Source organism: Notothenia rossii, assembly GCF_949606895.1.
Source record: "Notothenia rossii genome assembly, chromosome: 1".
NCBI lineage: Eukaryota > Metazoa > Chordata > Actinopteri > Perciformes > Nototheniidae > Notothenia > Notothenia rossii.
In genome coordinates this window covers 88,149,505-88,166,783 of record NC_136912.1, presented here as the reverse complement: position 1 = coordinate 88,166,783, position 17,279 = coordinate 88,149,505, and the positions used below count along the sequence as shown (strand labels likewise).

The window sequence follows — 17,279 nt, the reverse complement described above, 5'->3', positions numbered from 1 at the left end:
AACCCAAAAGTTCACACAACAGATAACCTACTCAGCATAAGTAATAGAGATATAAGATAAAATGAATAATAAGATAAGAATAATAAGACTTGTAGACTAATAACGTCAGTGCAGATTAACCTTGGATGCACCATCTCCCTCCTGTATGTCTGCAGCCCATGGACCTGAGCTGGAATCCCTTCTCCTGCGGGGGTTTGTTCATGTCGGCTCCCAGCCTGGTGCAGAAGCTCAGAGGACAGCAGTGTCCAATCAGCTGCCAGTTCCTCAGAGCGCTGTCTGTCTGCCACACTGTCATGGCCGAGTGGAAAGAAGGTTGTTTCTGTGTGAAAGTATCCGTTTTTACTGTGATCCAGATCAAAGTAGCTCAGTTCTCATCCTACATCTGAGAAAAAGTGCTAAACCTCAGGTTATACCTCAGACAGCGCTGGTTTATTATTTGATGAGATTCTCAGCGTGTGATTCATGTTTCCACTGTTTGTTTTGTATTGACCTGATGGGGGTGCTACAATTAAAACCAAAAGAACCTGTATGTGAACTTCGAGGCACTGCTTTTCAAATGTTGAAATAAGAACTTGAAAGGATGCTCACATTGATTCTACATCCCCATCGCTGGTTTGACCTGATAATAACATAATATTCCTTGCAGACATCGTGTTTACATCCACCTTGTGTGTTCCTCCAGAGGCTCCAGTTTACCAGGCTGCGTCCCCGGATGAGGAAGCTCTCGTTGGGGCAGCGAGGGAGCTGGGCTGGGTCTTTCTCTCCAGGACACGAGACTTTATCGTTGTCTCCGAGCTGGGTGTCACTCGCGAGTATCAGCTGCTCGCTCTGCTGGACTTCACCAGTCACAGAAGACGTATGTCAGTGCTTGGTGAGAGCAGCACTCGTAATACACACTTCAATCTTACAATCTTTTATAATTTACAAGTTCAACTTCTTTTTTAAATAAATTATACATACTGTTTTTATTTGTTTTCTCTCAGTGCGGGAGCCTGAGGGTGGGTTAAAGCTGTTCTGTAAAGGGGCCGACCTAGTGATCCTGGAGAGACTGCAGAAGGACTGTCTGCATCAGGAAAGGACTGAACGAGCCCTGGAGGTGAACTGGAGTTTCTACTAAATGTTTGCTCTTATTGAGCCTACTACTATTTTTATGACACTGTGTTAGTATCTTTGGTCTCCATGGCAATATTAAGAAGTTACAAAATTAAAGAGTTCACAATCTTGGCACTGTACTAAGCATGTTAACATTTGTTGAATATCTCAATACGTTAACATCGTGAGGTGTTCCTTGTGGTAGTGCTGTATGAAAAGTCAGAGAATCAAAGTTATATGTCAGGGTGATATTAATGTGCTACATTTCACGGACCTTATAAAAGAAATGTCAAGTTCACTCATATAGCACATTTCAACAAAAACTCAAATCTGTGCTTTACACAAAACATTAAAATCAAGAGTAAGCAACAGGGAACAGTTTATAAAAGCTAATTTAAATACAATCATTTAGGAGACAAGTGATATACAAATAAAACAAACAAAGATACAATGACACAGGTATGAGAACCAATTAATACTAGAAACTGTAGATGGGCTAAAGGAAAAGTCAGAAAATGAAGTCATTAGGGTGTTTTTGACTATGCTTCTGGAAAGTCTCTACAAATGTATTTAAAATGTGCAAGTTGTTGATCCAAATATAGTCCTTTTTCAAACAAATCGATGTTTAGATTATGATTATCTGTATGGGTCACATTGTACTGAAGGCACAATATCTTCCATCAATTCTATTAGCTTTGACACACTGCATGGATCATCTCAGACTCAAAGTAGTTCAAAGTTCTTGATCAATAGAGTTTGAAGAACTTATCAGGCCCAGCTGAGAGTTAAAGCATTCCTGCCAAGACCCCAGGGTTGATCTCATGTTTCCTTTGTCAATTCTTAAATGCTGCCTGACGTGTCACTCAGTGAATAATATACAGCCCGCAGAGGTGGGAAGTAATGGAGTACAAATACTTTGTTACTGTACTTAAGTACTTTTGTCTGGTATCAGTACTTTACTCCACTACTTATTTTTCTGACGACTTTTTACTTTTACTTCTTACATTTTGAACACAAATACCTGAACTTTCTACTTCTTACATTTTCAACACAGGTTTGTTCCTTTAGTTTGAATGTGTGTTTGGTGGCGTGATCATTATTATTTAGAGTCATTGCGTGCCTATTGATTTGAACACGATCCGTGAATCCATCATTTCCTGGTCTTCTCTAAAGAAGAGGGACCAATGAGAACGTTGTCATGTTGCCGTTGTTCAGCATCGAAACATTCATTAGCTAACAATGACATTATTGTTCTATTAATATAAAGGGAGGTCAGTTACTCTTTTTACTTAAGTACATTTCGAAGCCCATACTTCTTTACTTTTACTTGAGTAAAGAAGTTTAGTCAGTACTTCTACTTTTGAAACATGAGTATCTGTACTTCTACTTGAGTAAAGGATGTGTGTACTTTTGCCATCTCTGGAACCTGTAATAACGTGTGAACTCGTCTCCTGTCAGCTGTTTTCCCAGGCCTGTCTGAGGACTTTGTGTGTTGCGGTTCGATCTGTTCCCGAGGCATCATGGGAGCAGTGGAGTAAAGCTCTGGATCAATCTGCAACCATGGTTACCTCTGACCGCGACGCACTGCTGGAAAAGCTTTATGATCAGATGGAGATAGATCTGCAGGTGGGCTCCTCCTCGGTGGGATCTTTCATCTTCATGTCACAGGATATCTTTAAATCAAGCCTGCCATTATCTCTTTCTTCCCTTTTACTTTTCCCAGAATTCCCAAAAAGAGGCCCTATTATGCTTTTTTGGGTTTTCCCTTTCCTGTCGGGTGCTTTTAGGTTTTTGTGCATGTAAATTGTTCTGCAAAGACTCAAATCAAGCAAGAGTTGCTCTCAACATTCTGTTTCCATAGCAACACATTGACACTGTCCAACTGTTACTGTGTTAGTGTGACAGTAAAAACATTGCAGAATAGGCAAATAAGAGGATTGCTAGCGTTTAACCACATACAAATGATGTCCTTAGAGCCTATTACTGCAGACACTTTACTTTTCAAAGCAAATCATGTGCATTTTTCATGTTATCAACCTTATAGTATTTTTTTTTATCCTTTTCTTGCTACGTAAAAAAGCCAATATCCTTCAGGATTGCTTAAAGATCATTTGCACTCTTATGGTTCTTAGCTTATTGGGGTGACAGCGATAGAGGACAGACTTCAAGAAGGCGTTCCTGAGACCATTGCTCTGCTTCAACAGGCTGGACTTAAAGTATGGGTACTCACTGGGGACAAAAAAGGTATCGTGTCTTACTGTAGCATCATTTGGAGTGGCACCGCTTTTTCGCTTCATGTCTCACTGTGGTTTCTGTCTTTCCTGCCCCTTCGTTCTTCTAGAGACTGCAGTGAATATCGGATATTCTTGCAAGTTACTGGATCCTGATACCAGATTACTGGAATGGCAGGAGCTCAGGTTAGCAGAGACTAACAAATACACAAACACACACATGCACACACTCACACCAGCTCATTGATCTTTGGATGTTTTTGCCCCTGCAGACAGATACTCCAGTCCCCAGACCCAGGGGTCACTTTCTTCAAGGCCAGGCAGACAGAGCTGTGGGCTGTAGACAAGCAGACGGCTGAAGCGAAGACTGCTTTGGTGCTCACTGGACCTGAGCTGGTAAACACTGGACATACAGGATATAGGTTACACATTTATATGATGAATAACTGTCATCATATAGTTTGCAGAAGATTTGGCTGTGTTTTGAAATTGCCTATTAACCTTTCTTTCACTCTTTGTTAAAGTACCCGTGTAATGGCTTTCAACTGTCATTTACTGGACATAAACCGCAGCCCCAAATGTAATGCTGTGCTTTAAACTGTCCAATGGCAGACTGCGAGGCCGATGGTTTAAATAATTAACCTCTTGATTCAATTATTACAAATGTCGGTGAGGTACTTCAAGGAAATTTTAAGGGGCAAAGAACAGGAGCCTAAATACATAATGTACTATTAAAAAAACATATTTAACACTAAAATATTTATTCATTCAAACATGCTTAAAAATTCTGAGTGTAAGAGTTGATTTGGTTTAGTGGTGAACAATTTTCATTCAACTGTAACTCGAACAAGAAATGTGATGTCATGTGATACAGAATTACATCATTACAGTTCAACATTTGTTGTGAAGTTACTGTTAGAAAAATATCACTCGTCACCGGCTTGAGCTTCAATATGAGGATACATGTATGTATTATCCTTGCAAGAATGGAAGTAGTCATCACATACAGAGCTGCATGGGACAAAATAGTGTCCTTGACATGCTTATATACAAGAGAGGGTGTTACAGTCACAAGATGGAAGAATACCGGTTCAAAGCAGTATTCTAGCCACAGTTCGGATTAGCTAAGGCCTGCGTAAGCAATAAACATGACAGTCATATGCCTATCTCTCTAGGGGCTGAATCATCATGTTGATCGTTGTTACATAGCTACCGTATGCCTAAAACAGTGTGTCCTGACGCTCTTCTAGGTAATCATACATCCGGTTACGTACACAGCTACGTAGGGCCTTTGTTATCATGCGCTACACTGATATTAGAAAAGTATATTCAGTATTTTCCCAACATTAACTATAACCTAATCTGAGCTGTTTGATGGTGTTGTTCTCCAGGCAGAGTTTGACCAGAGGCCTGAGTGGGGGGCTACGTTCATGAGGCTGGCGGAGCAGTGTCAGTCGGTGCTCTGCTGTCGCGTGACACCCGGACAGAAAGCTGACATCGTCTCATTGGTCAGGAAACACACCCGCTCCGTCACCATGTCCATCGGGGACGGTGCCAATGACGTGAACATGATCAAGAGTAAGTCAGGTTAAACTCACAATAGCGTCGCTTGAAAGTGGATAATAGGTCAATTTAAGACCGCAATCTTCTGGCAGACAACAAAAGCTTACGTATGCTCAAAGAGGATTCTACAAAATATACCAAACTTTAAACAGGATTAATATTACAGTTTTGGTTTGAAATTATGCAAATTTGTAATGAAATAAGTACACAACTAAACAATACTATATAGATCTACTTGACTCTTAGCACCCTGTCCATGTGTGCTTTCTGCTTTGATGTTCTTCCTCTTTTTCAATGCCTTTTCCGACTGTTGCCATCCCCAGCGGCTCATGTCGGCGTGGGCCTTGCAGGAGTGGAGGGGGGTCAGGCCGTGCAGAACGCAGACTTTGCTTTGTCCCAGTTCAGATTTCTGCAGCGGCTGCTCCTGGTCCACGGCCGCTGGTCCTACAGGCGCATTTCCTTCTTCTTGCGCTACTTCTTGTTTAAGACCTGTGGCTTTGCTCTGGTGCACATATGGTTTGGTTTCTTCAACGGCTTCAGTGCTCAGGTTAGCTCTACATGGATGAGACTGAATGTTACATAATGAACTGAACTCATATATATAGAGATAATCATCCTGCATTAACTCCACCATCTATTCTTCTCTTGCAGTCTCTATATGAGACATGGTTCATTGGTCTCTACAGCGTCATCTACACATCATTCCCAGTTATGTGTTTGGCCTTCTTTGAACAGGTGAGACGGTTAAGGAGATGCATATTTTCATGTATTCAATAATCATATTTTAATTCTTTAAAACAGGAAATGTCCAAGGAATATTTCACGCAAAAATTCAAGTCTAATGGAATCAATATTTCATGTTGATATTCTAAAATCATAAATATGCAGATACATGTTACGGGTGCATACCATAACGAAAGTTGTTAGGGCCACTATGAATTGGTTGTTCTTTTGTGTTATCTATTCTTTTGTATTTCAATTGGTTCGGAAATGATTAGAATCATGATAAAGCATGATGTGAGCAGATTTCTGCCGCATAAAAAATAACATCCTTATTTTAAATGAACATTGCCATACCGATTAAAGTACCTGAAAGCCTTTGATTTTAGGAATTTCAACATGAAGGAGACATCTGAATAAAGGCTTTTAAAAAACATTTAGCTAGAAGTGTGCCTTGGACTTTTCGTTTTTTCTTTACATTTTTGTGTACCTGCAAAGAGTGTTTGTAAATGTGTTTTAAAACATGTGTCATCATAGCTTTCTTGTTTTTTAACTACAAACCAAATCTACCCTTCGGTACAACTTTTACCCTGAAGAGCACCTTATTTAACTTGTTTGAACTTCTAAGCACTCCGGACCGTGTCTTTTTTATTATTTTTATTTTTATTATTATTTATTTATAGAAGGACCATGCATACAAAAACATTAATCTCAGCAAAGAGAAGAGATGCAATATGCCAGATTATAGCTAATAGCTAATTTCCATCTGTGGTCCTCAGACAGGTTCATAACAATCAATAAAAATAATAACATTGCATGATCTCTATCAGTCAAACAATTTTAAAACCTGATTTAAGTACTGCTCAATAAATTAATACATAGTACACTTACATGATCTCGGTCACTCAAATAATTACAAAGCCTGATTTAAATACGGGTTACGAACATAATACTTAGTACACTTCAAATACACTTAAATACAATAACATATCTAAGATATGACAATACAGTTCAAATTTAAAAATTAAAAAAAACTCAGATTACAGTGTAATTTAATGTTGGCATGACTGGTTGCTTAATATCATTTTTTTTGCACCATGGGAAAACGAGTTAAAATCAGTACAGGTTTTAAGTTCAGCTGGAAGAGTATTCCAGTGCTTGATGGCCGTAAACGAAAATGCTGATTGTCCAAAGGCAGTGCGCCTCAGAGGGATGGTTAGATCTGCATTCGATGAAGATCTGGAGTTTCAGCAACTCTGCTCATGGCGAAACTGAAAAAAGCCCCTCAATGGTGGTGTTGTAGAATTGTGAATGATTCTGAATACCAATCGAACTCGGGAAAATAGAACAAGACTATCAAAACTGAAAAGTTTGTATTTGGACAGTATATTGCAATGATGGTGTTGTAATGACTTTCTATCCATAACTTTTAAGGCTTGTTTATAAAGAACCTCAGGTGGTCTCATAGCAGTCTTAGTTGCTTGGGACCAGCAGGTTACACAGTAGTGAAAATGTGATAGTATCATGGCATGCAAAAAGGTTTTCGATGCTTCTGTGGTTAATGAGTTCTTAATATGTTTACATTTGAAAATGTTATATTTCAGCTTTCTGGTCATGCTTCTAATATGGCTTTCCAAAGTCAAATTGGCATCCAAGATCACTCCCAAGTATTTGACCTCATTGACGTTTTCAATTATTTTACCATTCACACGAAGCTGTGGATGCGTGGTTGTTTTTTTCTTATTCGTGAAATACATTGTCACTGTTTGGTTAGTGTTTAAAGTAAAACACGAGTCATTTAACCATTGAGCAACTTTGTGCAGCGTCGACGAGAGCTTAGAGGCAACCTGTTCAGCATCTTTCCCATGAGTGTAAACCACTGTGTCGTCAGCATACATCTGGACGTCCACATCCTCACAAACAGATGGGAGATCATTAATATATATGCTGAACAACAGCGGTCCAAGAATTGAGCCTTGTGGCACTCCGATTGAGCATGGCTTAGTTTCTGACAGTTTATCATTTATCCTATATTTTAAATCATGAATTGTGATTGTAATATTGGAAATCATTGAGATACCTCAAATGTAAGTCATAAAGCTTCATCCTCCCTCTTTCTGTTGTAGGATGTGAATGCAGAGAGCAGCCTGAAGTGGCCTGAGCTGTACCGGTCGGGACAGAGACAGGAGCTCTCCAGCCCTCTCATTCTCATCTCATCGCTCCTCTATGCTGTGTACTCTTCTCTCGTCTTCTTCTTCATCCCTTTTGGAGTTTTTCACAACACAGCTTATGACTTCCAGACCATGGCAGTGACTGTCGCCATGGCAGCAACGTTCACTGCCAACGTTGAGGTAATGATCACATTTTGTATGGATGCAAGGGAACCACAGGAAGATTTAATCATAATTTAAAACATGTTATACAAAAATATATTGTGAAAACACAGGGGGAATGCTATAAAATATTATTATTGCTGCACAATCCACCATCTCTGCACCCTCAATGACATTACATATTATGTGAAATTGGATGTTTTTTAGTTCATATGCAATAAATACATCTTTCTCTACGGAGCTTTTTCTCCATTTTACATTTAAATGCAGTAAAACACAAGATGGTGTCTGTGTATTAAACATTATAAACTGAAACTAAATTACAAACAATTTGTTGTGCCTGACTAATATTGTCTTGTGAGTCTCATTTGATCAAATTTAGAAAAGAGAACTTAATTGATATATTTGTTCATTTAGAAATTATGGAATCTACTTTATTAACTTCAGCTGCAGTTGCCAAAATTGACAGATGACAATTAAATGATGAAATTGTGATGAATGATCAATTGCTTAGTCCTTGAACTCATGAGAAAACGAAGCTTTATTAAAAGTTGGGGTAGGCAACTTTGGAGAGAACAGGCAGAGTAGTTTGAAAGTAGCAAACAAACAGCTCGTCCTTCAGGCCTACATGCAAAGCGACAAACACTTGAACACGCATTGCCAACTGCTGCTAGAAGACAATTTCGTGTTTGGTGCAGGAGCGCAGCTTATCATTGTCATCGCTTACTGTATCCAACCACCATAGATTATAGGCATACATATATTTGAAGCAGGTTGGGGAAGTTTCCAAATGTGGTGGTCATTAGAGAAATCTTACGGTTAGTTGGGGACTCTTTGGGGACAGAGCGTGAGGAGGAAGGCTGCATATCAAGATGGCAATATTTCTTTTTGTGTTTTTAGATTTCTCTGATCACCAGATACTGGACCAGGTTGAACGTGGCAGCGGTGTGTGTCTCTGTGGTGATGTTCTTCATCTGTTCCAGGATCACCCACAGCACCCGTCTGTTTAAAGCTTCACCCGGGGACTATTTCTTTCTCGGTACACTTCTCCTCATCTCACCGCAAGCTTACTCCATTCATTTCTGTCGGTTGAGCGATGTTACTCCAGGCTGTGTTTTTTTGTTACACCCATTACAGCATGAACTTCTGCACTCTTGGGGTCAAATAATATAAAAACAATTGTTGGACAAAACATACATCCAAACACAGTTAAAAATGTTATTATAGTCAAAATGTTGATCTGATGATGTGTAACCACCCCTGTGAGCTGGTTTGATTGCTCTGTGTGTGCTTTTCATCAGGAGCCTCTGATAGGGCCTTCATTGATCCACTGGTGTGGCTCACAGCTCTGCTCACCACCTGGACGGCCGTTTTACCCTCAATGACCGCTCTGGCTATCAATGTCATCTTTAACATGCACGACAAACACAAGGTAAGACTGCACGAAAAGAAGAAATGTAATTTAGAAACAAGGATGCAATGCAAAAATTATCCAATTGATATGATGTCACAGCAATCAAGCTCCTGTACATCCGTCTTTTATTCATTCATCTTTTTTATTCTAGTTTCTTGTGATTTATTTCTTAACAATATGTTATAAAATAAAGCGTTGAGACTATTTTATAATTATGGTTATGTAATATTTTGCTCTGATTATTTGTATAGTTGTGTCGATCCTACTGTTTTTCAACAAGTTAACAGTGAGTTTAAAACGATATCTGCTTGACTTGAGGACCAACTCGATATGATTTAAATCTGATTCTCATTTTATGTTATTTTGGACCTGTAAGCGTGCTACCAATCTTAGCGTCTTTTATATGCGATGGGGTGAGTGGTTTGCCGTTCGCCTAGGTATTGATTCCTTATAAACGCAAAGCAGAAGCAGTTGTAAAGCTGATTAATGTCTCTCTCACCTGGCTGTGCTGCAGGTCCACAGCGCGTCCTCTCAGCCGGTGGAGCTGAGGTCGAGGTTGAGAAGAGGAGCGTCTCTCCGCCGCTCGTCGTACGCCCTCTCCCAGGGGGCCGGGCCAGGGCGCCTCATCTCTTCAGGAACCTGCATCCGCAGCACCGTGCCCACGGTGGATGAGCAGGTGACCGCAGATAATAACCCCACTGACTCACAGCTCCAGATCAACATGAAGAACAAGTGATGCACCAAATCACGCATGAATAATGACAATGGTACATTTAGGGGTTTTGATATGGGACAATATTGGATCATATACAGTTGCAAGAATAAGTATGTGAACCCTTTGGAACTTCCTGGATTTCTGCATAAATTGGTCATAAAATGTGTTCTGATGTTCATCTAAGTCACAACAATAGACACACACAGTCTGCTTAAGCTAAAACCACACAAACAATTATATGTTTTTATTGAACACACCATGTAAACATTCACAGTGCAGGGTGGAAAAAGTATGTGAACCCTTGGATTTAATAACTGTTGACCCTCCTTTGGCAGCAATAACCTCAACCAAACGTTTCCTATAGTTGCATATCAGACCTGCACAACGGTCAGGAGGAATGTTGGACCATTCCTCTTTACAAAACTGTTTCAGTTCAGCAATATTGATGTGGATGTCTGGTGTAAATCACTCTCTTGAGGTCATGCCACAGCATCTCAATTGGGTTGAGGTCAGGACTCTGACTGGGCCACTCCAGAAGGCCTATTTTCTTCTGTTGAAGCCATTCTGTTGTTGATTTACTTCTGTGCTTTGGGTCGCTGTCCTGTTGCATCACCCATCTTCTGTTGAGCTTCAATTGGTGGACAGATGGCCTTAAGTTCTCCAGCAAAATGTCTTGATAAACTTGAGAATTCATTTTTACGTCGATGATGGCAATCTGTCCAGGCCCTGAGGCAGCAAAGCAGCCCCAAACCATGACGCTCCCTCCGTCCACCATACTTCACAGTTGGGATGAGGTTTTGATGTTGGTGTGCTGTGCCTTTTTTTCTCCACACATAGCGTTGTGTGTTCCTTTCAAACAACTCAACTTTGGTTTCATCTGTCCACAGAATATTTTGGAACATCCAGGTGCTCTTTTGCAAACTTCAAACGTGCAGATCAGAACACATTTTATGACCAACTTATGCAGAAATCCAGGTAATTCCAAAGGGTTCACAGACTTTTTCTTGCAACTGTATATTCTTAGTGCAACATATTATTGAAAAGATTGTGTTTTTCTACTTAAAACAGGCAACTCTGTAGAGCCTGCACTGATTTTTCGTAAAGCTATCATTTTGCAATAAAGTAAACAATTTAATATACAAAATACATGATGTACAATACATTTTGTCTATTGTCTTTACTAGACAGTTTACCTCTGCATGAATATCTCTTCTTTGTTATTGTTGTGGTAAAAATCTCATTTCCATCCGCGGGGGTCACGGGGGACTTCCTTTGAAGATCAAACCAAACACAATAAACCGACAGCACTGCTTTTGTTTTACAATTGTTTTTATTTGTTAATTTATTTCAAAACACGCAATTTTTACCCATATTATCCTTTTAAGTTTTTATTTTTCTGTAACAGTTATTACTCAGATTTTTTTCCTTCACAAAAGTCTCAACTAGAGTGAAACTAAAAGTCCTCCACAGGCTCTCCGGCTTCTGCAGTGGGAGGAGGGAAAAGAGGCTTTCTGACCAGACGTTGTGAGTGGGTTTATCCCTTGTTTCTGTGTGGGTGGAAGTGTGTGTGTGTGTGTGTGTGTGTGTGTGTGTGTGTGTATATGTGTATGTGTGAGTTTAAGTGCAATAGGTGGAATGTCCTTGTTGCCGGTAAATCACAGGACCCGTACAGCTGAACATTGTCTAGGTTTGATAGCCAGATTGTCATACCTCTGATTTCATCTTTGGTTTCAGCAAACACTCTCAAAAGGCAGACTCACCCTCTCCAGCATGTGTCTGTTTGTGTGTCTGTCGCTCTGAGTGCAATATAAGCCACCGTCTCCAGACGACTTTGTAAACTTAAGTAAGTACAATGTAAGAGTCTTTGCATTGATTGTGGCCCTTCCTTGGCGCTGGGGACAAAGACAGTCGAACATTGTAGAACAATGGAGCCATGAGCGGGGGGAGCTTGCAAACATCAACATGGACTCCATTTTGATGTTAATGGCAGTTTGGGGCATTTATGTAAAGCTGTGTGACATCAGTGTGGTGGAATGGGGGTTATGGAGGTCAAAGTGTGAGGGGGAGTGTTGAAATGTCAAGGGGAGGGGTTGTACACTCTGACCCAGCAGCAACGATTAAGATTGGGGGGGTCAGGTGTTTGCATAGTTCTCTGTGCAAAAGCCACCAACCGGAGCCATTTGTATTCCTCGCGGCTGATTACATCATCATTAGATTAGCAGGAAGTCGTGGCGGGTGATGGAAGTGTGCCTCTGCACCACAGCTGTTGTTCTCTACTCCTGCAGTGCACTACATTGTGGCAGGAGGGTGAAAAGTGACAGGGGATGACGAGGGAGTGAATTTCAAAATGTCTTATGAGTTTTGAGTTAGGTCAAGTTTGATGTGATGGAAGGTGGATGTTTTGCGGGTGCGATGGGGCAGTCGTTTGGCAGTCGGCCACTACAGCTCGTCAGGATTCAGAGAGCCTCTTTTCCCTTGGTTTCATTCTTCCGTCCTCCCCTTCCTCCTCCTCCCCACTGGCCTGCCCTCTCTCTACCTTTTTTCTTGTTTTGAAACTGATTGTCTTCTACCATCACAAAGACACTTGGTTCTGATTGATTAACAGGTAACAGAAGAGGGAGAGCACAGTGTGACTGGGGGTGTCTACATCAGTCCCATTGGCAACACTCGATCCCACGGTGAAACGACACACACATATGCTGTTTGACAGTAAATGCTGGGCGACATTTCGGGGTTGGATCATCAGTTGCCAAATGGTACTGCGGTTGGTTGGTTGGTTGGTTGGTTGGTCGGTCAGTCAGTAAGAAATGGTTTTCAAATTTTCGCATGACAAATATTGCAACCCATAGGAAAGGAACATAAAAAAGAAACACTTTGTCTTCCACATCAGTACAAATGAACACACATACACAGATTGAAGAAAAGCATGTAGACAGACATACAGGTTATTCAAGGCCGCTCGGGCCTGTGTGTGTCCCTCTGATTAACTCCAAGTAAACAGCCCGTCTTTGGAAAAGCAAGACACACATTTCAGGACCCGAGTGAGGACCACAAGCTGAGGAATGAAGATTGAATGCTATTGATTGGGAGGAGAGGAGTTTGACCTCCCCCAGCACACACTGCCCCCTACTGTCTGGATTTATATACATCAAAAAAACATGGGGAAAGGGTTGCAACAACACATGCACACAACCAGTGAATCCAACAGTGACGGAAATTCTAAAAACAAGGACCCCTCCAACGCCTAAAACCCAAATCCTCCCACCCCTTTTTTTTTGTTTTGATAACCAAAATATCACCCTCCCCTTCTCCACCCACTCCCAAGTCTTTCCATTCTCCTCCTCTCCCCACAAAATCACAGGTCATTCCTGTTGGTTTCTATACAGTTATACAATATCCATGCACAAAAGAAAAAAGCGCACCTTCTTTTCAATAGGAGGTGCTGGTTTTTAATATTCTAAGAACATCAGGAGCACTTGAACACACCCAGGAACCTTCAAAAGTAACTGTGAAATTGTTTTTTTTTCAGAGAAAAGACAAATTAAAGGCAGAAGAAAGCTAACAATGAGTAAAAGGTTATTCCTCCTTTGGTTTAACATCACATTTTTGGTAAAGACTTCGGCCCAAATCATATTTTTGTCCTTTTTTTTTTTTTTTCTTGGTTTTGTTATTTTCCTTTAAACATACCCGCCTTGGACAGAGCTTTGAACTAAACATCTAAGGTGAGTTGCGCTCTTGCTCCTCCCTCTCTATTCTAGCTTTCTCTTCTGTCTCTTCTTTTCTCATGTAACCCTTCACAGAAACATTCACAATGTCTTTTTCCTTTATGAAAAACAGTAAGTACATGCCGTAGCAAAAACAAACGAGAGAAACGTACGAGAAGAATGAGCAAACAAATAAAAAGGAATTTAACAGTATAAAGCTTCAAGTCACAAGTTCCAAAACTAACTATCATAGTATCATAGTTTCATAATCATTGTTATCATTAGCAGTATTATTTTCAATCTAAATTACATAAAGTTTACATGAAAGGTTTTTGAGGTATTTCAGAATTAATTGTCAACACATGCCTACCGGGTCTTAGTACTAGCCAGGGGGAGAGGTCGACTGGACAGACAGTGTGGAGGGGGGGAGAGAGAATTTGTGTCTTTACACTGTCAGTGAGTCTTCCACACTTTTATAGTGCAGCCTCTGTGCTTGCACGCCGTGGAGAGAGACATTAAGTGGTAAGATTGAAAAACGAAAGCCCCGCGAGTGCTCAGAGCCTCGGCCTTTTTACCTTCCTCTTTCTCTGTTTCACAAAAATATCTCTGATGCGAGAAAGGTGAAGTGGCCGAGAATCTAATCACACCGGGCGGGAATAAAACAAACTAAAAACATGAAGGCTGTGAGCTACTAGAAGAAACACTAAGAAAGACTGACAGATTAAGGAGCAACATATACTTTTGTTTCAAATAAATAGTGTATAGAAAATGTTTTATAGACTTTCTACATGATAAAGTGCTTGTATTCTAGTGTATCAAGATGGAAAGTCAATATGGGAGAAAATGCTGACACAGCCCCCATTCTGTGTCCCCCTCTCTGGCCCCCCTTTTCTGTCCATCCAATTATGGGTGCGTAGTCTGAATGTGAGTGCATGTTTGTAAAAGGGTGTGCAGCTATATGCATGCACCCACATGGCTGTGTGTGTGTGTGTGTGTGTGTCCAGTGCAGTCCCACCCGTGGTTGAAGGGAAAAGGCACTCAACTCTGTCTGCATGGCGGCCACCTCCCCCACGTGGCACCATGCAGTCCGACTGCACTGTGTGTATGAATGTGTGTGTGTGTGTGAGATATCAGTCTGTAATATTTTTGGGTAAAGAGGGGGGGGGGGGGGGCTTTTTTTTTTTTTTTTGGTTTGTTTTCCCCCTAGGCAGTTTGGGACCGGTAGGCTGCAGTATCTTTGGTATTAGTGGCGGTTTCACAAACCACTCAGCTTAGTGAGGTAGCCACATTGGTTCTCACTACAAACACATGTCATTTTCTCAGCCTAATACCTAGAGCTGAATCTAGCTATTCACCGATGCTCACTGAACTGTATACCACAAATCAATGTCAGCTCATCATCCTTTGGCGACGTCAACCCACTGCTTACAGCAACGTGAAGTTAGTCTCTCACTCAGCTCCTCTACAGTGACCATCTTTTTTTATCTAATCTGCACCGCACCGCAAATCTGACTACATTGTTGGAAATGCTACAGTTGCATCTTAAGACCATACAGATAACAATTGAGTCCCGAGCATTACCCCCACCCGCCCTCGGATAAAACAGCCGGGACATTTGGAGGTCATGATTTGTCCCCCTCCAGTTTGCCCCGTTCCTTGGGCTCAGCTTAAAGGGGGCTGAGAGTAACACAGTTCTGACACGAAATGCCAAAAGAGAGAGAGAGAGCGTCCGTCGTTTATTCGTCTCTTCAGCAGCTCCCTGTTTTTTCTTTTTCTCCTATTTCTCACGGTAAATGTCTCCTTCGAGTCTATATTCACATAGAATGCAAAAAAAAGAAAAAACACGTCCTTCATCGGCCTCTGTCCTTGCATCCCTCCTTTTTTTATCCTTTTAAAAAGTCCTTCCTTTTTTGTTTTTGATTTAGCAACAAGGTGCCTTACTTATGCACAACAGAGCACAATAGTAACAAGACATAGAAACTTTGTGTCTATGGAACTAATTAAATACCCGCATCAATATAGAGAGGAAGAGAGAAAGAGAGGGGGGGCAATGGGGTTAGAGGGACAGAGGAGGTAGAGAACCAAAGATAGAATGAGAGATTTTTTTTCTTCTGCTTCAAAATGTGTCCAGTTATGCTTTGGAGACATTTGTATTTGTAACACATACTGTATGTATGGTATCTTTGTCATTTGAGGTTTGGTTATTGTATGCCTTAACATCTGATTCTTTTTTTTTCATTTTTTTACTAAAAAAGTATATTTTAATTCAGATAAAAGCTGATTGTTGGTTGCTATGGCCCACACCGCCCGTCATCAGTGGGGCGCACTGTAGCTGTGTGTGAACCCTAGTACCATATTCTCTGATTCGCATTAAGGCAGTAAGCATTGGCACTAATTATTGTAGCATTTTGACAGCTGAGTGTGGTGGTTAGCTTTGGGTTAGCTACTGATAACCCTTGTGTGGGAATAACCAGGAGATTTGGTTTGAGTCACATCTGTTGTGACCTTTTCTTTGCAAACAGATGGGATGGAAGAATGATTTGACAAATGAAGCCTCCCAAAAAAGAATGTAAAATTAAACCTCCGCTACACTTCAAATGTGTCGCTCTCAGTAAGCCTTTCTTTTACTTTTTACTCTGTTGTGATTTCTCCGATTTTTTTGGATCTTGATTTGGATTGGCTAAATAATTCCCTGCCTTTGCTAAATCCCTGCGTTTCCAGCATTCAGTTGAACCATCCCCCTCCTCCGGCTTCACCAGTGCTGGTTGGATGAGGAACAACAATAGGATAATGGTTAGCTATTGATCTGCCTTCAAAGAGCTGCGAGGGCCTGAATGTGTTGTGCCATGACTTCCCCTCAGCATCTAGTGGCTTCTTCCCTCCCTCTCCTCCGCTCGGAGCCCCATCGCTCTGCTGGATGCAGGTGTCTGCTATCGGCAGCAGGGGGCACTGTTGCTCTGCTGAAACCGGGTTGATCTGGGAGGGAGATGTGCTGCTGCTGCTGCTGCTGCTGCTGCTGCTATGAGGCCTTTGTGTCCCCATCTCCAGTGGGTTCCATGTGCTCCTCTTACATCCTGCTTTTCATATGCAGCTGTAATGTAGTTGGCTGGATGCCCGAGCGTGTTGTTGTCGCTCGGTTCTCAGTTATTGATCAGAGAAAAAAGCTCCCAACAGAACAAAGAACATGTCCAGACATCTCACCCGCCTCTCCTGTTGGTCAGAGAAACACAGACTCTATGCTCAGGCGTAACACATGTCTCCCTACAGGTCTTCCAACATCTGTGCAAAAAATATAGACCTGGGCCTGGAAGACCTGAGTATCTCTACCGCTGAGCATCTTGAGTTTCACCTTCAGGAGGGGTCAAGGCCCCGCTCTCTCTGTCTGCATCGATTCATTTTTCAATTCATTAGTTTGCCGTATGATCAGGCTGAGCTGCTCTCTGAAATGGCTGGCCATAAGGGAATACCTTTGGCTGAGGAATGAAGGAGACAACAGGAGGAAGGGGG

The 17,279-nt window shown here is 41.3% G+C and overlaps 1 protein-coding gene across 3 annotated transcripts in view; it reads left to right on the top strand.

Moving 5' to 3' along the window:
• atp8b3 (ATPase phospholipid transporting 8B3) overlaps positions 1 to 17,279 on the top strand; it is a 48,970-nt gene that overhangs the window by 27,179 nt on the left and 4,512 nt on the right. For all 3 annotated transcript variants that reach the window (XM_079679928.1, XM_079679929.1, XM_079679930.1), the window contains 14 exons: positions 156 to 312; positions 683 to 871; positions 984 to 1,096; positions 2,551 to 2,718; positions 3,225 to 3,336; positions 3,434 to 3,509; positions 3,596 to 3,719; positions 4,715 to 4,901; positions 5,210 to 5,433; positions 5,538 to 5,621; positions 7,733 to 7,957; positions 8,840 to 8,978; positions 9,241 to 9,371; positions 9,868 to 10,029. In XM_079679928.1, the coding sequence (XP_079536054.1) occupies positions 156 to 312; positions 683 to 871; positions 984 to 1,096; positions 2,551 to 2,718; positions 3,225 to 3,336; positions 3,434 to 3,509; positions 3,596 to 3,719; positions 4,715 to 4,901; positions 5,210 to 5,433; positions 5,538 to 5,621; positions 7,733 to 7,957; positions 8,840 to 8,978; positions 9,241 to 9,371; positions 9,868 to 10,029 (2,091 nt within the window). The remainder of the gene's footprint in view (positions 1 to 155; positions 313 to 682; positions 872 to 983; positions 1,097 to 2,550; positions 2,719 to 3,224; positions 3,337 to 3,433; positions 3,510 to 3,595; positions 3,720 to 4,714; positions 4,902 to 5,209; positions 5,434 to 5,537; positions 5,622 to 7,732; positions 7,958 to 8,839; positions 8,979 to 9,240; positions 9,372 to 9,867; positions 10,030 to 17,279) is intronic.